The 18,544-nt window shown below is 52.1% G+C and overlaps 9 protein-coding genes across 13 annotated transcripts; 2 read left to right on the top strand and 7 right to left on the bottom strand.

Annotated features, from left to right (window-relative positions):
• Positions 1-380: 380 nt before the first annotated feature.
• On the bottom strand, positions 381-988 carry ABB37_07567 (putative mitochondrial hypothetical protein; the record flags this gene model as incomplete). 2 transcript variants are annotated; one of them, XM_015806254.1, is made up of 1 exon in its annotated part: positions 381-988. In XM_015806254.1, the coding sequence occupies exon 1, from the start codon at positions 837-839 to the stop codon at positions 381-383; it is 459 nt and encodes a 152-aa protein (XP_015655176.1). In that variant the 5' UTR covers positions 840-988. The 2 variants fall into 2 exon arrangements, with proteins under 2 accessions (XP_015655176.1, XP_015655175.1); XM_015806253.1 differs by having other exon boundaries at positions 381-936.
• Positions 989-2,035: 1,047 nt separating this feature from the next.
• On the bottom strand, positions 2,036-6,653 carry ABB37_07568 (hypothetical protein; the record flags this gene model as incomplete). Its single annotated transcript, XM_015806255.1, has 1 exon — positions 2,036-6,653. The coding sequence occupies exon 1, from the start codon at positions 6,200-6,202 to the stop codon at positions 2,036-2,038; it is 4,167 nt and encodes a 1,388-aa protein (XP_015655177.1). The 5' UTR covers positions 6,203-6,653.
• Positions 6,654-7,252: 599 nt separating this feature from the next.
• On the bottom strand, positions 7,253-8,319 carry ABB37_07569 (hypothetical protein; the record flags this gene model as incomplete). The annotated part of the gene is made up of 1 exon (XM_015806256.1): positions 7,253-8,319. Exon 1 carries the CDS (start codon positions 8,108-8,110, stop codon positions 7,253-7,255), a length of 858 nt encoding a protein of 285 aa, XP_015655178.1. The 5' UTR covers positions 8,111-8,319.
• Positions 8,320-8,596: 277 nt separating this feature from the next.
• On the bottom strand, positions 8,597-10,124 carry ABB37_07570 (hypothetical protein; the record flags this gene model as incomplete). The annotated part of the gene is made up of 1 exon (XM_015806257.1): positions 8,597-10,124. The coding sequence occupies exon 1, from the start codon at positions 10,073-10,075 to the stop codon at positions 8,597-8,599; it is 1,479 nt and encodes a 492-aa protein (XP_015655179.1). The 5' UTR covers positions 10,076-10,124.
• Positions 10,125-10,948: 824 nt separating this feature from the next.
• Positions 10,949-12,254, bottom strand: ABB37_07571 (hypothetical protein; the record flags this gene model as incomplete). 2 transcript variants are annotated; one of them, XM_015806259.1, is made up of 1 exon in its annotated part: positions 10,949-12,254. In XM_015806259.1, exon 1 carries the CDS (start codon positions 12,200-12,202, stop codon positions 10,949-10,951), a length of 1,254 nt encoding a protein of 417 aa, XP_015655181.1. In that variant the 5' UTR covers positions 12,203-12,254. The 2 variants fall into 2 exon arrangements, with proteins under 2 accessions (XP_015655181.1, XP_015655180.1); XM_015806258.1 differs by having other exon boundaries at positions 10,949-12,246.
• Positions 12,255-12,976: 722 nt separating this feature from the next.
• Positions 12,977-13,426, bottom strand: ABB37_07572 (putative mitochondrial paraflagellar rod component, putative (PFC16); the record flags this gene model as incomplete). 2 transcript variants are annotated; one of them, XM_015806261.1, is made up of 1 exon in its annotated part: positions 12,977-13,426. In XM_015806261.1, exon 1 carries the CDS (start codon positions 13,355-13,357, stop codon positions 12,977-12,979), a length of 381 nt encoding a protein of 126 aa, XP_015655183.1. In that variant the 5' UTR covers positions 13,358-13,426. The 2 variants fall into 2 exon arrangements, with proteins under 2 accessions (XP_015655183.1, XP_015655182.1); XM_015806260.1 differs by having other exon boundaries at positions 12,977-13,419.
• Positions 13,427-13,821: 395 nt separating this feature from the next.
• On the bottom strand, positions 13,822-15,142 carry ABB37_07573 (hypothetical protein; the record flags this gene model as incomplete). The annotated part of the gene is made up of 1 exon (XM_015806262.1): positions 13,822-15,142. The coding sequence occupies exon 1, from the start codon at positions 15,109-15,111 to the stop codon at positions 13,822-13,824; it is 1,290 nt and encodes a 429-aa protein (XP_015655184.1). The 5' UTR covers positions 15,112-15,142.
• A 1,386-nt stretch (positions 15,143-16,528) lies between these two features.
• Positions 16,529-17,441, top strand: ABB37_07574 (putative RNA-binding protein; the record flags this gene model as incomplete). The annotated part of the gene is made up of 1 exon (XM_015806263.1): positions 16,529-17,441. The coding sequence occupies exon 1, from the start codon at positions 16,596-16,598 to the stop codon at positions 17,439-17,441; it is 846 nt and encodes a 281-aa protein (XP_015655185.1). The 5' UTR covers positions 16,529-16,595.
• Positions 17,442-17,933: 492 nt separating this feature from the next.
• Positions 17,934-18,532, top strand: ABB37_07575 (putative mitochondrial hypothetical protein; the record flags this gene model as incomplete). 2 transcript variants are annotated; one of them, XM_015806264.1, is made up of 1 exon in its annotated part: positions 17,934-18,532. In XM_015806264.1, the coding sequence occupies exon 1, from the start codon at positions 17,966-17,968 to the stop codon at positions 18,530-18,532; it is 567 nt and encodes a 188-aa protein (XP_015655186.1). In that variant the 5' UTR covers positions 17,934-17,965. The 2 variants fall into 2 exon arrangements, with proteins under 2 accessions (XP_015655186.1, XP_015655187.1); XM_015806265.1 differs by having other exon boundaries at positions 17,946-18,532.
• Positions 18,533-18,544: the final 12 nt, after the last annotated feature.

Raw genomic sequence — 18,544 nt, forward strand, 5'->3', positions numbered from 1 at the left:
CAAACACAAAAGAAACGGAGATGTCCATGACAGGACTGACGTCTGCCCAAGTAGGGCTCACCGAACCCTTCCGACGATGACCGCGCGGGAGCAGAAAACGGAAACCGGTGGGAATGCCACCGCACACAGTTCCATCACAAGTCCCACCCCTCTCCTAGCGCTTCTCTCCAACAGTCCCCAACGCAAGTAACGACGACTGCGAGGCACTGCCAGGCAAAGGGGAAAGAAGGAAGAAGAAAACACGTGTTGGTCTCCACACACACAAAAAAAAAGGAAAAGAAGTACTGTGAAGAGGATGGGAACGCCCGCCGTGCGTCGGACGGGGACGCCGAATGACGCAAAGAACGGCCGCCCCTATTCTTGTCTGCCCTCCCGCAGCTCTAGTTGCGCATCTCCTTCGCGTTCGCGACCACGTCCTCGTAGGAGAACTCAAACTTCTTCCGAAACGCCAGATCTTGGAAGTCGTACTTCTGCCTATCTTTCGTGTGCATGCGGTGGTGCACCCACTCCGTCGGGCACTGGATGCGGCGTGCCTGCAAATCCCGCCACCAGTAGGCGTCCTTGTACTCCTTCGGCACGGGAACGTTGTAGAACGCTTGATCCGGCACCAGGTGCGCGTTGTGCTCCCAGTGTGGGTCGTACTTCTCCTCGTACGTATCGTGGTCAACGTAGCGGTTTGCGTGGACCAGTTTTCGTGGCTCGTACATGGGCAGCGGGTCCCAGTTGTACTTGTGGAGGGACTTTTTATTGAGGATGCGCTTAAGCTGGTGGGAGAACATGCCCTGTCCCTGTTTGAACACCACCGGGTTCTTGCGGAGAGCCACGCTTAGGCGTAACATGCTGCCTCGACAGAACACTACAAAGAAGGAACTTTTTGTGGGGAAAGAAAGAAAGAAAAGGACGTCGCCGTCTCTCTTTGACGACGCGTTCTTTTCCTTTGTGACGCCACCGGTGTAACACACGGATGGACGCAGCGGTGCAATTGCACTGCAGGGAGTCGAATCGAAAAGGCCATAGGCGGGGGGGAGGGGGGGGGGAGAACGCGGAGAAGCGAAGAAAACGGGAGTAGAATTGGGAGAGGGGGACGGTGATAAGTGCCGGCAGGAGGCAGAGGCTTGAGAGAGAAGATAGTGGAAAAAAAAAACGTCTGCGCACATAGTGGCCGCTTTTCAAAGATGTTCGTGTTCGCACGACCACTGTCGCTCACAAGCACAAGTGTGCAGCGCTAGATTGCGGCGAGAAGCGTCAAGGATCTCGAGAGTTAAACATCTCCAGTGGACTGAAGCTCACATCTAAACTACTGATCCAGCTGAATGGCCAAAGCTACTTGGACGGCAGACCAATGTAGAAGAAGCGAAGCGTGCGACAACATCTAGAGACCAGCTGCCAAAGCAAAGAGCCGGGGGCATGCCTTGATCGGCCACTGACAACGCGGTCAGCGACAATGAGATGCGCCGTGGAAACCAAGCGTGGCGTTTGACCAGTAAAACTTTTTCTATAAAATAAAAAGAAACACAAACAGCACTAACCCAAATTGTTTGCAGACCACGTTAACGAGATATAAAAGAAAAAATATTGACGAGTGAGAAATAGAATAACCAAACTCTATGCTTGACAGCAAACGCCAAATAAAATGAAAAAGAGGACTGGTCCCACAAGGGCGGCACTTGCTTTTAGATGCGGAACATTCAAAATACCAGGTAGAAACACCGCATCACTTGGATCTGCTTCCTCAATTGAAGCGTGGCTCTGACATCAACTACAAAAGAAAAGAGGTACTTGAAGAAAAAACGAAAGACGCTGAAGATATATGGAGTCTATGAAATCCTTCGTTGGAAAGAAGCTAGAATCTATGGTGTGAATGCGTTTTATCGCAAAGCGAGCAATTCGTGCGACAGTTTCTCTGCTACCGGTGGCGTTTACTCGAGATGGAGTTGAGAAGAGAGATCAATAATAAAAAACTCGTGCGCAGGCTCGTTGACTTGTGCTGCCGTGATGAGTGTCGCTTCAACGTTTGTTGGTTCTGTCCGTTGGTTTAGCGACGGCGATACGTTGCACTGCTGCGCGGGGCTGCGGTTCGCAGTTTCTTCGATGCGGACGAGATGCGGGCCTCACGCGCGTACTGCGAGGACGACGGCCCGTTGCGGACAGGCGTGGCCGCGCGACCCACCACCGGTGCAGCGGAGGCGCCGCCCGACGCAGGCCGAATGACCGGGGTAGGACCGCCAGCGTCAGCCGGGCCGTTGGCGGACTCCTCCACCAAGGCGCGCCGCACCTGATCGCGCAGGCGCTGCAGCTGGCTCAGCTTCTCCTTCATCTCGCGCAGCACCACCTCTGTCTCCTCGTCGTCGTAGTCGGAGTTACGCTCCTGGGCCTCGATGCTGTCCTGCAGGTGCTGGATATCCCCCACCATGCTGTCCAGGCGAAGCCGCAGCTTATCGGCGTCCGAGCTCGGCATCGACACGCGCTCCCCACCACCCGCCGCGTCCATTTCCTTGTCGCTGTTTGCCTTCAACTGCCATTCTTCGTCCTTTTCGTCCCCATTTTGCTCACCCTCCGCAGTATCATCGACACTTTCTTCCTCAGCGGACACACCCTCCGTTTCGGCGGCAGCTGCAGCTGCCGCCTGCGCCTCCTCGGCTAACTTCGCCTCGTCCGCCTCCTTTCCCTCATGCGCGAGGGTCTCGGCGATGCTGACGGACGCGGGAAGGCCAAGCGCGTCGCGGCCGGCGCGGCGCAGGCGATCTTGCTCCATTCGGAGTTGACTAATAGACTTGCGATTCTGCGCGATGCGATCCCGCAGCTTCGTCATGACGTTCCTCTGCGAGGTGTGGTGCAGGCGCTTCTCCAGCAGCGAAATCTGGAAGCGATGGCTGTCGATGGCGCTCTGAAGGCGATGCGCCTCGGTGTCGGCGACCTGGGCGGAGAGCGTGAGCTCTTTCGCCAGCTTCGCGTCGCGCGCGGCCGCCCACGTCGCGTTGGCCTGCACAGACGCAACGCAGTCCTCCAGCTCCTCGAGATCCGCTCGCGAGGCGGCGAGAACAGCCATGAGCGTCTCATCATCCTCGTCACCCTCTTCCTCCATCTGCGCCTCCAAAGCTGCGATTTCCTTCTTGAGGCGGTCCGCGGCGAGGTGCAGCCCGTCGTACTGCTCAGGAGTGCACATGAACTGACCAGCGGACGCAGGAGACATGGACATGTCCTCCTCCTTCTCTGCTGCTGCCGCCGACACCGTCGTCGTCGACGCTGCACGAGCGGAAACGGCACTTCCGGCAGACTTGGCGCCGGTCGGAGCGGTGGCTACGTCCTTCCTCTCGACCTCCTGCGCTTCTTCTGCTCTGAGAGCAGTAGCAGAAGTGTGCTGGTGGTGGTGCTCCTCTTCGTTGTCCTTCAAAGAGCGCAGCTGGGCCTGCACGTCGCGCAACTTGCGCTGCAGTTCCTCCTCCACAGCCAAGGCCTCCTGCTCCGCCGCCCTCTGCCGCGCCACAGCCCTGGCCGCCTCCTCCTGTGCCAGGCGGGCACGCTCCCGCTGCTGCTGCAATTCCGCCATGCGCTTCTCACGCTGGGCCGTCAGCTGCGCCTCCACCTCGAGCGCCTTGTGCTCCGCCTCCTCGCGGGCCATCGCGTCCTGCAGCGCTGTCTGTTCCTCCTCCACCGCGGAGAGCTGCTCCTCTAGTTTTCCCACTTTCCTGTTCGCGTCTGCCAGTTGGCTTTCAATTTTCTCCAGCACTTCGGTGCGACGCGTTTCCACCGTTCCTAAATAACGACGTGCGCGGTCCGCCGCCGAGGACAGTCGATCGTGCAGGGAGGCCAGCTGCTGCAGGCGTGCGGATGGGGTAGTGGCGGGAGTGGTAGTGTCGCGGAGGGCAGCCGAGAAGTCTTCGTCCTCTTCCATCTCAGCCTCGTGCTGCTCCACGGCGGCCTCCAGCTCCTCCTGCCACTGCTGGTCGTGCTTCGCCGTCGCCGGTCGCGACGTAGCGCGCACTTCCACCAGCGGCGCGTCCTGGCTGTCCGCCTCTGCGTCGGCAGCGACGACGTCCGTGACGTCCTCCCCCTGCTCCTCCGCCGCGGTCAGGTCGCCGTCCACGTCGTCCACCTCCACCTCCACCTCCTCGTACTCGTCCTCGTCCGCCGCGGCGGTGGGGGCGGCACTCGTGGCGGTGTACGCAGCAGACGCAGCAGCAACTCTGGCCGGCGCCGCCCTGCTGTGCAGCAGGAGCTCTTCCTCTTCCTTGTAGTCCCTCAAGGCCTGCTCGATCTCGTCGTCGTCAATGTCCTCGACGGCGCTGGCGTTTTTTGACTTCACGGGTCCGTCAAACTCTGGCGCCTCCGCGTACTGCGGCAGCCCACGCGGGACGTGGAAGCCGCCCGTCGCAGCCGTGCTCGTTGCCATCGTGTGTCGCTTCAGCTCGCGCATCAGCTCCAGCTCCTGCTCCAGTCGCGCCACCTCGCGGCGGCCCTTCGCCAGTTCGGCCTGCAGTTCCTGTGCCTTGTCGGGGCTGTCTGTGGCCAGCATGCGACGACGCAGCAGCGAGTTCTCGACCTTGGTGTTGTGGTACGCGTTGGACAGCTCCTCAAACTTCTTTTGGTCAAAAGGGGCTTCGCCGCCTTCATTGCTCGCAACGTCGGCAGCAGCATCAACAGGCGTTTCCGGCGCAGCAGGCGCCGTCGACTTGCTTGGCGCGGCATGAGACTTGGGCAACGAGAACTCACGAATGCTGCGGCCGCCGGGGTGGGAGGCCTGACGCAGTGGCGGGACCGTGTCCGCGGCGTGCCGCAGCTTCACCGCCTCCACGCCGTCCACGTCGTTGGCGGCCGACTCGACCGCACTGAAGTAGTCCGCGACGTTGTCGCCACCGTGCTGGCGCATGCGCTGCGCCTTCTTGCCCTTGAGCGGAGTGTTCACCGCGGGACTGCCCATCAGACGGATGGACTCTGTGAGAGAGGGCTCAGCGTCCGCGGAAGCCTTGCGACGCAGCAGCAGGCGGTCGGCTGGGATGGGGTCTTCCGTTGCCCGCGCGACGGGGTCCGTGATCGGCACCGCCCTCGGCTCACCCTTGGTTGTCGACTGCAGCTCTGCCATCTCCACGTAGTCGGGAAACGCCGAAAAGTAGAGGAGGTAATCGCGGTCGCTCAGCATCTCCGGCGTCCAGCCAAAGCGGCGGCAGATGACGTCCATCGGCTCCCACGAGAGGTGCACGCTCTCGTAGCGACGGCGGAGAAAGTCCTCGACAGACCAGTCCAGCAGCAGGTCCGTGTCTTGAGAGCGGTAGAGTTGCAGCCGACGGCAAGCACTGCGCTCGCGCAGCGAACTCTTGAGCACCGCAGGGCTGATGCTGTGCGAGAGGTGCGAGAGTTGGGTGGCGGTGAGAGGGTAGTCGGTCAGCTGCAGCAGCGGCCGCACGCACTCGTTGACGGCCTCGACGCTGTAACGACCCAGAGAGCGCGTTTCCTTGCGGAAGCGGATCATGTTGCGCTCCACCCGCCGCAACATGTCTGTGAAGAATGGGTGACTACGAATCTCAGCGAACTCGTCCACGTCATCCTCCGTGTCTGCCACATCCAGCTCCTCTGTCGCCGTCGGCCGCGCAGCAGCAGCAGCAGCCTTAGGGGCTGCGTCCTCCGTAGACAATACGTCGAGCACGTCGTCGGCCGCGGCCGTCATCACCTCCCCGGGTTCCTCCTCCGTCCGCTGAGCCATGTTCCGCACCTCCTCCTTGCTGTAAATGCGGGTCACGTCGGTGTCGTCGAGGTCGGCCGCCGCCACACCCACGCGGTGCTGCGGCCTTGTCTGCGGCTTCCTGTGTGCCGCGTTGAGGATGGGCTTCATATCTGGCTCCCGGAAGTTGCTGGTAAAAGCAAGACGCTCATCTGTCTTCTTCTTGTAGAGCTCCGGGTAGTGGTTCTTGGGGCTGCTCGGTGGCGCGTCCGCCTCCACGTCCTCCTCCAGTACCTCGTTGTGGACCGGCTTCGTCGTGGCAGCAGCAGCAGCGCGCTGCTCGCGTAGCACCTCATTGCGGGGCGGGTGTCGGTGTGCCCCGCTACGGCTCTCCGTCGCGTAGGGTCGCTTGTAGTGGCCGAGGTCGTCGCTGTACCGGGAGCCGAAGCAGCGCTGCGAGGCTGTCAAGGTCGCGGCAACGCCGCGCAACGGCACCGACAGTGGCACCGAGCGCGCGGCAATACGAGACGCACCACGCATCATCGTGTCTGCTGTGCCCAGTGAAACTGCTCACACACACACACAAAAAGCCTCTATTAAATAGAGAAACTGTTTTGTATGGCGCTTCCCTCTGATGTCGACGGGAAGGGAAAAAAAAAGAGAAAGAAAACGCAAATGAGAAGCGGAACAACTTCTTGCTTTCTGTTCTTCTCGTGACCTTTCCAGCACTTTGAAGCGGGAAGTAGACACGAGAATGTATGCCCTGCAAAATCGTGTTCTATGCACCAAAGCGTTATCGAAACCAGGAGAAGAGAAAAAAATAAAAATAGGGCGTGTACGCGGAATAATACACGTCGCTCTTCTCCTTGCTCTATAGGGTGTTCCACGCGCCTTCTCGCTGGAAAACACTGTTGCTATGCAGTGATGTCTTGTTTTCGTTTTGTGAGAGAAAACAAAAACACACACAACTTTATCTCTATTATATTACTGATACTATGGTGTCGTAGGTGAGTGTTGTTTTTTCGGGGGAGAGGGGGGCAAGCCGTTAAGAGTGCAGTTGTCACAGCATTGACATCGGGGAGTTTAAGAAGTGAGAGAGGGAAAGAGAAAAGGGGAGAATAAGCGGCATTCCAAAAACGATAGTAAAGCAGTGATGAGGAAAGAAAGCGCTCTCCACTGTACGCAATCGTGCTCGGTATCTGACGGAAGTAGCCGGCATCACCAATGTTGAGAAAGCGAGGAAAAAAGAACTCACCTTCCATAAAACCTGCTGCTTGGCAACTCTGCATCTTTTTGTGGTGGTGGTGGTGTCCTTCTGACGAGAGAAGAAGTCGTCGTTTTTAACTCGTTGTGGTTGCGGTTGCTTTCAGACGTTGTGATTGAGAAGAAATAACTGTGCATCGTGTGAGGAGGATACGTAGAACGCCCAACAACCTCAAAAAAAAAGAAGCTTCCAAACGCAGAAGTCACTAAAGCAGCACACAAAGAAATTCATTTGGTGGTACGCCACACTAAAAGAAAAGAAATTGGCCGACAGAGGCTGCGGAGTCCGTTTTCTTTTTCAGCGTGTGTGTGGTGGAGTGGGAAGGGTGCTTACTCGCGTGCAAGGACGTCAGCAAAGTCACGGTAGTAGATGCGGTCCGTCTCAGGGTCTCGCATGGCCATCCACATCTCGTCCACTTCCTCGCTGGAGAACCTCTCACCCCCTGCCGCCAAGGTAGCTTGGAGGTCCAACAACTCTAGGTAGCCTTTCCGCCCCATGTCAAGAGCCTCAAAGGCCCGCAGGAGAGTCGCGTCGCTGTCACGGGCGCAGAGAGACGGCGCAAACCGCTCTAATCGCTCGAGAGAAAGTTTCCCCACGTTGGCCTCCTCACTCGACGCGGCTGCGGCCACCGCAAACTCACGAAGCGTAGAGCCGCCAATGGTACCCGTTAGTAAGGCGTCTACAAGAACATGCTCTAGTTTTCTCTTATCAACGAAACCGGTGGATACTCCACCCTCCTCGATGAGCTCAACGATAGAAGCAACCTGCTCGTTGGACACGTTGAGGCCCATCGCACGCGCCAGGTAACCCACAGACAGAATCGGAAAAGCATAGGCAGAAAATGCCGGTGAGGAAGGCGACGGTCCAACGGAGGCAGGATTTGCGCCCCGCCTACCTGCGGTGTTTGCGGCAGACGCCTCTGTGGCGGCGAGGGCACGGAGAGGGTGGCTGGAGGCGCAGATGACGGTAGTGAGTTCCTCAAAGTGTTTGTGGTGCTTGGAGCGCTGAAAATCGGTGCGTTGCTTGCCGCCGAGGTAGCGAATCGGCTCGGGCAACGTATCGCTGCCACATTGACCGTCGTTGTCAACGGATTTCTTTGTGTCTTTATTCCGTGAACTGTCACGTTTCGACCGTCGCTTCGCCGATTTCGTCGAAGACGAATTCTTCAGCTTGAGTTCGACCGGCATGTGTCGTCGACAGCGAAACTTCCGTGTTCTCTTGCGGCTTTTTCCCTAGCGAGCAGTGGCGTGGTTTTATGCTTCTTTCTCACCTTTTCGTTGGTCTACAAATCTTTTTTGTGTGTGTATTGTAACTTGTGAGCAGAAACGTGAGGGTATCGTTTGCGTGCGCGTGGTCGATGCGTGCTGTGGAGTGCAAGGAGTAATTCAAAGAGCTCTGCAGTGATGGAAAGAAACAGTAAAGCGAAGGAAATCAACAGTTGAGGATGACATGGAGAACCCACTCACTATACGGGTTCGGTACTCGTTAGGGATAAATTTGTGTTGTGTGGCAGTTCTCAGAGCATCTGGGGAGGGATGGACGTGGAGGTGAAGATCGAAACGGTTTAAGAATAGCTCCTCATATCTGACGACCCTGCCTGCTACGGGAGATCGCTGACAATACAGACCAAAAGGAAAACCAAGAAAACAAGGTACGGGAACGTCGAAGCGCCGCTACAGCACAAACATCTTCACAAAAAGCTTCGAAAGACGAGCGCATAATGAAGGATACCGTCCTCGCAGCATGGAGTCACTGCCGTAAATCAGCTCTGCCAGGCAATACATGGCCGTGACATAGGAGGGGTACGCGATGCACTCGTCCTCCTTGGCGTTTGGCGCCGCGGGCTGTGCGTTGAGGCAGAAGCGAAAGATCGCTTTCACTTGCCTTTTAGACACCAGTGGTAGTAAGTTGTGCTGGCGAATGCACTCCAAAAATGTCTCCATACTCATGCGCGCCTTGTCCAGCTGAAGGTGGGGCGGGGACTGCACCGCTCTCACGAACGCGTTTTTGAGGTGCGGCGTGAATTGCTGCCCTAGTTTTCGAACGGCTTCGTCCACCTCGTAGGCCGCCACTACATCCGCCAAAGGAATGGCGGTGACGTTAGTGGCTACGTTGTTCAGCTTTGTGAAGGACGCAGATAACACCATGGAAGCTTCGGGCGAGGGCGGAGATGTGGCCGAGTTGCTTGAAGCCATTTCCGAAGGGACGTGCAGCTTCTTTCTTGACTCCCGGCGGTGGATGCGATGCTCCACATTCGGTAAAAACGTGCGCACAAGGAAGTCGCGAAACCGCTCTGGGGAGGGTGTAGCGTCGTGCATGCGTGAAAAAGCGGAGCAGTATACCACATAGAGTGCGTCACTGAACTGAATTCGCGATATGCACTGCAGACGCTCACGGGCAAAAAGGGCTTGTTGTGTCGACTGCTTCTCGTCACCGTAGACACGAGGGAGCAGCAGCGTACTACCTACTCGTCGTGCGGTATCATCCCGGGTGGTGGCCAGTGAGTAGCTGCGCATGACAGCCATCCATAGCAGCTCCGGCTGGACAGGACGTCGACCGCCGCAAATCCCGGCATCACGCACCATGTTTGTAAAATGAGAAAGATTCATAACGGGGTGCAAAAGATCTGCATTGGAGGCAGAGGTTGCAGTGTAGAAGTCATAGACCTCGTCCAGGCGAGTTTGAAGACTGTCGACGGCGGAGTCAACGCCCGGCGTCTGGTGGGCGGCAGGTGACTGGACAGTCGCGGACAGCGGAGTCGAGCGCACTTTTTCGTGTAGGGAGCCCTCTTCAACATCTTGGCCGCGCCAGCTCTCTCCGCCGCGGTGTGACGGATGCGGCGCGTCGTCAGCAGCGTTGAATTCTCCGGTCACGTTCTCTTTTCTTGGGAGACAAGTAATCAAGTCTTCCGTCCGCATCGCCTGCTCGCAAAACTGAGTAAGATGCGCCACTTCCGTTTCTAACTGAGCTACTCGCGCCATCGAGGTCGACTCGCGATTTAGCAAAAGCTGCTTTGCTTCATTTAGCTGTGATTGAATCTCCGCCCTCATGCGTTCTAGCTCAACTTCTAACACCTCCTTCAACTCACTCACCTGATTGCGAAGGGCATTAGCTTCAACCTCCAGCTCTGTGATGCGAGCCTCACAGGCCATGGGAAACTAGGTCTGGGATCAAATTCTACCAAAAAAAAAGAGCATCTTCTTTTTAATTTCGGTGGTGTTTGTGAGTTAAAATTAAAATAAAAAACACGGAGGGAGAGGAAGGAGATGGCGAAAAGAGAAGGTAAGAATAAGGTTCAGTAGAAAAACAGGCATCGATGGTTAGGAGAAGCCAAGATTCCCCTCTAATGTGGGAAGGAAAGAGGCAAAAGGGGAGAGGATGCCCATTTGCTGTCACCATAGATGACTTCCTTTTACTAATAGAGAAGGTAACCATTTCTCTCAATATACGAAAAAGAGGGAACGTGACGAAAAGGGCACAATTAACATCACTAAAAGCTACCGCAAAGGCAACACCGATTAAGATGAAGGCGTGCTTTATTTTTCGTCTTTTAGTTTGTCTGCTTCACCCATAAAAATTCTAAGATTCGGAAAATACTGCACATGGACCATGTCCACCATTCGCTACAAATACAACTTCGTGTAAACACGGACGCGTGTACCTCATCAATGGTGCCGCAATAGAGGACAGATGGAGGAAACGTGAGGCTGGAAAACATACATCAGTACTGAGAAAAAAAGAGAAAGCCGATTGCATGCTGCAGCACTGCAAGACACAGATGCAACAAAATAATGTCAATGCAAACTCTACGTTATATATACTTCAGCGTGAAGAAGACGAGAAGTTAAAGTGCGGACAAAATTTCAGACGACGTGCTGTGCTGCTTTCACAAAACGAGAACAAAAAAGATACCAAGGAATCCAAAACAAAGCTGATCCATCAGAGAAAAAGGGGATCAGGCAGAAGTGAACACGCTTGTTCCTACATCACGGCTTGAACTTTTTCTTTAAAATGAAGTGTATGTTCTACGAGAACATAATTTCTCCGCTGTAGATTCCATCGCCGTCCCCCGTGGGCATCTCGCGACGTGCTTTCGTTTGCCTCATGACGTGCTGCAGCACACCATTCTGAAGAATACCTATGCGCAGGGACATCAGCTTGATTTCGGCCTGCACCTTAACCACGGCCTCCTTGACCTGGATAAGCGGCGTGGTGTCTGAAATCTTTGCCTGACGCTCTTCAATGTCGCGCTTCGTCTGATCCAACAGCTCGCTCACCTGGTTGAGCTCCACCGTCATTTGTTGCACACTTTGCTGCGCCACATTCGCCGCATCGCGGGACGTATTCAACTCACGTAGCTTCACGCGGTAGTCTTCGACCTGGTCCGAGAACTGCTGGGCCAGCGTTTGCTCGCGTTTCTGAATGCGGTCCTTCGACTTCTCCATGTCTCCCCCAAGACGCTCTAGCATCAGCTTCACGTCGGGGTACATTTTTTCGACTGCTTTGAGCAGCACAGTGGCGCTTTCGATGCGTGATCGCCAATCATCAATAGCCAGGGGACGCACTTGCAACAAAGGTGCAACTCGTTCAACCTCCATTCTCCACTCCTCCACGTCCACTTTTGGGGTGGGCGGGCGATCAGCATCAGTCTTTGTTTGCTTGTTGCCAGTAACAGCACGAACGTAAACTTCATCGTCGTCGTCGCTGTCAATCACGACATTATCCTCAATTTCGTCTTCGCCTTGGTCGTCCTCCGCGTCCGCCACGGAGGCTAACTCGTCATACTTCTCTACGAAGCTGTAATCCATCGCTTCGTAATGGTAGTCCTTGCTCTTCAAAGCTGCGCTGACCAACGCGGAAAGAACAGCGAGAATGGCCTCTCCGCTTCCTTGCTTCAGCCTTGTGGGTGCAATATTGGGAATGCTGATGTTCATGGAACGCATCTCAGCGAGAATTGTGGTGGAGGAAGCGTTCGGGTCATCAAATTGGCCCGGAGCGTCGAATTGATGCCCGCACAGTTTCATCAGCCACGCGCAAAGAGAGGTGAAGTAGAAAAACTGCGCATTTGGGTTGTCCACCGAGGAAGACCCTGAGAAATAAAAGGGGCTCAACGGGCTGAACGGTGGCCGCACCGCTCGGCAAAAATCAATCTCGTAATTCAAAATGCGAAGCTTGTCAATAATATCTCCCATTGTGCTGTCATCGACACCAAGACCATTGGCTCCCGCGGAGGAATTCTCCGCCGGCTGTTTCGCTGCCGAAACTGTCTCCTCGGACATTCTAGTATCACAGGCGAGCCGATATTTGTCCACGAAAAAAACACTATTCCACTCATTCAGTCGTTGCAAGTGATCGCACATTGACATGTAGAAGTAAAAGACATCGTGTAGGTCAAAGATGATAGATAAAGAGCGTGATTTCAGAAGAAACAGGGAGGCAGAAAAGGGAAAATGGAAAGAAACAAGGAGGACACATTAGTTTCGTTTGAGTTAAACTAAGGAGTGAATCATTTGGCTGTCGTTTTAGCTCATCTATTTGCACCCTCAAGTTATTGCCAATTAACGACACAGCAAAACAACGCACTGTTTTTTTGTCTGACAGAATCAAACAACAGCAATGAAAGTGTGCAACGACTCTTATTATCTGATAAGCAAATATAAATAGTCTAATCTGCTCTTAGCAAAATCGCTCTTCAAGAGGCGATACTGTTCCCTGTTTTCGTGTCATTTGGCCACACATCAAAGCTTTTTGATACGTGGTGTTTTTTTTTTCTTATTTTCAAATTTATCACCTCAAAAAAGGTTAGTGATTTGGACGTCACATTCATGATCACTCGTATAAGTATACATCTGCAAAGATGGTTTCGTGTGATTACACAAAACGAAGATAAAAGCTAGGCGCTTCAGTGCACCCAACCTGTAAAAAGAAATAAGCTGTTAGCTTCTTTTTTTTTCTGCCGTCTCGCAAACACGCTACTTTAGCGCGTATACATACATTTTGGTTTCGTTCCAGAATTGAAAAAGGGCCTTTGGTTCGTTGAAAGCCGATATCTTTCATTCATCATCCTCGAACTTAGAGAAGTACAATTTGTAGTTCTCCACGAAATCTTGCTGGAGAGCACCAGCGTTTCGTGCGCTCGACGCTTGCGAAGAAACCAGAGTCCACCCACCTTCTTCCTCCAATGCGTCGAGCAACAGAACCATCAAGCGAGACACGCCTTCACAGTCGCAAAACTGCCCATCCAGAGTGATTTTCCAGTGATCTGGGTTCGACAGGTATTGAAACGTCGGCTGGACGCTGCGAATGCTGCGAGTTGAAGTTGTCGCCGAAGGAATAACCTCATTGAGACGGGCAATCGTGCTCTCTTGAACGGGCCCGAGAATTTGAATCTCGGGGCAGTTGAACGCCATGTTCACAATCAAGCTGCGAGACATTTTTTCGATCTTGTAGTAACAATAATATCAAAAGAGAGAGATTTCTGCAGAAAGCTTTCGTCTTCGGACTAATAATACAAGACATATGTTGAATGAAAGAGTTAATTTGTAAAGGAGAACAGATAAAAGAAGAAAAGGATAAGAAAGAGCGGGAATGGGAGATCGAAATATTTAAGCCTCATACATCATCAATGTAGCTAACGAGTATTATTATTCATATACATATGTAGTAGTAGATTGTTTCCTTCAAATATATTTTTTCAAGATAAGAAGAGAGATCGAGTTTAGAAAAATAAAAGGGTTTCTTTTCTGTTTTCTTTTTCAAGAAGAGAAAACATTGTTCCAGTTGTGGTCATGCACAAGAAATGCAGTCAAGAAAAAAAAAAACAGAACAAATAATGTAAGGAAGTTAGCATTATTAACGGCTACAAAAGGGGGAAAACTGGATGAACAGGCGCAAATGATCAATCCGCAAAAAATTGCAAGGTTTTTTCCCACGAGCCGCTATTAGCACGAAGCATTTTAATAATAACTTCCTCACTCTCATTCTGTGCTGTTCGGCTTGTAATCTGATCAGCTACCTGCAGGGCTTCCTTCCATCGGCCCTGACTCAAAAGTATTGTGGCCATTCGGTCAAGCTGAGTCACAGTTCTCGCAGCTTGCAGTGAAGGTGTTTTACCGTCTGGCAACGACGCACCGGTATTGGCAGAGACAAAAACTGGTATTTGAAGATCATAATCAGCACAAAAGACAGCAACCAGTTTTTGAATCTCAGGCTTCAGGATGTAATTTGCGTAATAGCAGACAACTGATTCAAACTGGACCAAGTCGCTTTTGCTGTACTCGGTGTCGCTTGAAATGAAGAGCATGCACGCACTCTCAAACATCCTCACAGAAATGGCGGAAGGACCCATTGAACAGAGAAGTTCAACACTTTGCATGCCCAATGACCTGTCTCTCAGAGCGAGCGCGCAATGCAGCAAAGATCGGAGAAGCGAAGGCGAGGTACGAAAGCGAGAGTCTGTACGACTCCGTTCCACCACCACTTCATACTGTTGTCCATCATGCACCAGTCGGGCAATGTCGTATTCGAAAAGCTTTAATTGCGTCTTGAAATCCGTGACTTGCTGGAGCTCGTGAAGAACTGCGTGCGCCTTTTCCCAGTCGCGTCGATGTGGAAACCCTTGTGCAACCGCCGCGACAAAGCCGCAGTAGCTAGTCTGCTCTTCGTCTGGCAAAAACGCAGGGTTTGTTGCCATTTGGTAGCTGTCACTATTTTTCTGCTCAGTTAACAGTAACGATGAGGCTGCGGTGGGTTCTAGAGATTCTTGAGAAGAATCGTCTGATTTATGTTGCGAAAGAAGTGAGGTGAGGGACAGCGTTTCTTGCCATAAACCTATTCGTGTTAAATTCTGCGCCAGTACTTTGGCTAGTTCCTTCGATGCGCTAGCATCTTTGTTTAGCTCGAGTAATTGTATAGCTGTCTTCCACTGGTTGTGATTCACCAAAGCTTTCAAGAGTAATGCTGTTGTGGGGACGTTTTCAGCGTCGAAAATGGACGCCCACTTCTTCAATTCCTCCGAGTCGCCAACTCGTTTTGCGAAAAGTAAACCGATCCGTTGAGAGTGCTCCAAATTTAAAGGAGATCCACACTCCATGAGAGCACGGCGGAAATGGGAGAGCGCATTTTCCCACGTTGCTTCAAGAAGATGCGAGGAAGAAACCAGTGAACTTCCTGTTGCACCATTGTGCATACTTGCCGGTCGAAAGATATGATGCGGAAACTGCCAAATTGATAATTCGGCATCCACAAGCAAAAAAGGAGTTTTTTGTTTGTTTCAAGCGTTTGCAAAAAAAAAGAGCAGGTAAAAAGGGAGGGAGAGAAAGTTGCGTTACAGGAAAGTGTCGATAGTATTTTAAATCTGTGTTCCGTAACAAGGAAAATATATACAAGTCCTATTCCTATAGTTTTCGCCTTTGATCGCTCAGGAAGACACGGAAAGCAGCTAAAGTGTGTTGCGCAAATCTCTTCTTCGTATGTTTGGGGTTTCGAGTTGCATCTGCACATAACGCAGAACAATCGTCGCAACTTTCTAGCTGCCGCGATCAACCACACTCTTTTCAGACGCGTGGCAAAATACATGCTGGCTTTTCTCGCATGGCACCTTTACTTTCCCAGAAAGAGATACCCTGCTCATTTTTAATACGCGTCAGACGTCGCATTATGAGGTGTGAAAGGTGCGACGTCTGACACTGCTCTTCACGGATGTCGGTTTGACAGGCAGATTCAAGGTGGTACCACCTTCCAGTAATGTGCACTATCGGATGTAAAGCGATCGCAATCCCCCTCTCCCTCCTTCCACTCTCGGTTTTCCTTGATTTCATAACAAAAATCTCTTTATAAGTCTGCATGGGGAAACCGCGTCGCAGGGGAGAAAGGGGGAGCGGCGTGAGGGGATCAGATGGGGGAGGGGTTGGAAGGGCTAAGCGGCGTTATGTGAAGCGACGTCGAGGAAGCACTACCACTCTACGTGTTTCATCGCCACCGCCGTAGCAGAAGACGTGTCGTCGTATCATGCTCAACGTGAGCTGCGCAATACAATTGGATGCTTGTTTAGCACCACTGCTCGCTTGCTTTCTGTGTTGGAATGTGCGCTGTGGCAGGTGCTTCTGGCTATCCATCTACAACCTCCTGTTGTGCCCTTTTCACTTGTTTTAGGAACCAAAAGACTTTCTGAGAAACCACAGTGGTTCTATTAGTACGTGTGCCGCTGTTGTTGCAACTGCTGGAAGCCATCCAAAAGAAGAAAAACAAAAGCCAAGCATTATCGGCAATAAACGCCGATCACAAAGGAGAAATAACAATTTCACGCAGTTATTAATTTGAGCATTTAAAACTATGTGTTACGCTGATTCCTGACTTTGAGTCCATTTTTTGCAAGCCTATAACATAATCACAAATTTCCTTGACTGCTATGTTTTCACTCATCCCATTGCTTTCGCTGAAAGAAGCTGTTCAAGTGTCCACTTGTTGCTCTCAGCGCTGCCTGTTTTCCATTCACTCTTTCTTCTTGTCCTCTCCACCTTTTTTGCTGTTGTGCGTTGGATTTGAGATCCCTTACAAATTACTCACTGCTTGTTCTTCTCCCTTCTGCCACTGTTGATTTGAACAGAGGTAAAGCTGTAGCTCGTCTTTACTTCCTGAAACTTTATATATACACATTGAAAAAGGTAAACAATGGACGACCGCCTTGTGCAGACGTCGTGTCGTACGGCTGATTTTGCCTCTGTTGAGGCCACTCTGCGCAAGTGGAGCGAGGTAGAGGCCGTAGGGTCTTTTCGCGAGAAGAACAACAATAAGAAAGACCTCACAACCGTGTTTGTGACCTTTCGTGACGAAGAATCTGCGAAGGCTGCAAAGGCCAAATTAGTTTCCATTCCCGGGATCGTGGACCCTTCCCAGCACGAGGATGAAAAGGTAAATCAGAATAAAACCAGCCAGAAAAAGAACAAGAATCTTGCTGCCGAGTTCCTGAAATACGAGTCGTACGAAGACAAGAAGCAGCCAGAGTCCAAGAAGAAGAATGAGAAAGCCTCCCATGATGAGCAAACCGCTGCCACCAAGTCTCGCGGTGGGCGTGGTGGACGCGGCAATCGTGGAGGCCGTGGCGGGCGAGGCGCCGCACGCGGCGGGCGCGGCAGCAGCATCAACAACAACAGCCACAACAGCGGCAGCAACAACAACCGCGGCGGTCGCGGAGGTAACCGTGGCGTACATGAGCGTGGTGGTATGCAGCAGTACCAACAACCTCGCCTGCCTCCTTTTGAAGCAAATGTGGCGTTTGTTGACAACGTGCCATTCGGTACAACCAATAGCTATCTCATGGAGCGCTTTTCAGCCTTTGGTCGAATTTTGGATGTTAACCGTTTAGAATTAATGGTCATGATCTGCTACGACAATCCGGAATCTGTTCAGCAGTGCATTCAGCATATGAACGGTGCCAAAATACACGACAACTTCATTACTGTGAGCAGTGGAACCGTGCGCATACCCGGCAGCGTTGCGATCCAAATGGGCATTTAAGCAAGTGGCAATCAAGGGGTGATGCATCTTTAATTTTAACAATACCAACGCAAATAAATGTTGTTTTTGCCGTTTCCAACGTCGCATTGTAATTTACCATTAACAAATCGGGTTGAGTAGTAATTACAAAAAAGAAAAATGAGAAATTATTGTTTGCGAGTCTGTCAACATAATGGGCTGGCAGAGCTGCTACCATGACTAACACAGGTGAGCTGCAGGAAACCAGGCGAATAATAGATGAGAGTGGTGGTCATCAATTTAATTTTTTTCGCGAATGGACTTTGTAATTCAGAATGGTTTTAGAACGTTGTGTAAGCTGCGTTTTGAATTCTCTGTTCTCCTTTTTTTGGAGATCATTTTTTTTTTTCTCAAGTGCGACTTATGACTGTTACTATAATATACGTTTTTATTTTGTCCCTTTTCTCGTGTTCTATTACTTTTATTTGGAATTATCGTCAACTACACGTTTTTTCTACGTGTTTCTTATTCTACAGCGATTTTACTAGATCTGCACATTCAAGGAAATGCGTCGAACTGTGATACTTCTTGACCAGACTACTGGTCCGCACAAGGCGTACAAGTACACTTACATGCCAGACCCGAGAAAACTGGCACCTATTGAAACTACGATGCGAACAGAAGTGCTCCCTGTTGTGATTCGCCCACCGACCTCTTATGTCCCCAATCACGAAGTATTTCTAGAAAAGTGCGATATTCATCGTCTTGCGCCGACAAGCGATTTCAAGGCAACATTCAAGGACTGGAATGATCTCATGACTTGCAGCAAAAGGGAGCTCCGCAATCGTGGCGTTCCGGTCATGACGCGGCGCGCAATTCGTTCGGCTGTTTTAGCGTTCCAGAACGGCAACCCTCCAGAGCGGTTTGACACGAAAGAAGAATGGTTGTATTATAAGCAGTTCAAAACGAAGGATTACAGCTACCGTGTGATTCCAGAGCTTCCGGAAAAGTATCGCCCCCATCAGAACGGTATTGATCAAGCTCCTGTCCCGGACTATTATGAAATTAATCAGATGCCGGAATGGGCAGTTAAGGAGGAAAAACGTCTCGCTGAGAAAAAGTCTTCATCCTAGCCGGTTGTTGTA

The sequence above is a fragment of the Leptomonas pyrrhocoris genome (assembly GCF_001293395.1).
Source record: "Leptomonas pyrrhocoris isolate H10 chromosome Unknown, whole genome shotgun sequence".
NCBI classification, from domain to species: domain Eukaryota; phylum Euglenozoa; class Kinetoplastea; order Trypanosomatida; family Trypanosomatidae; genus Leptomonas; species Leptomonas pyrrhocoris.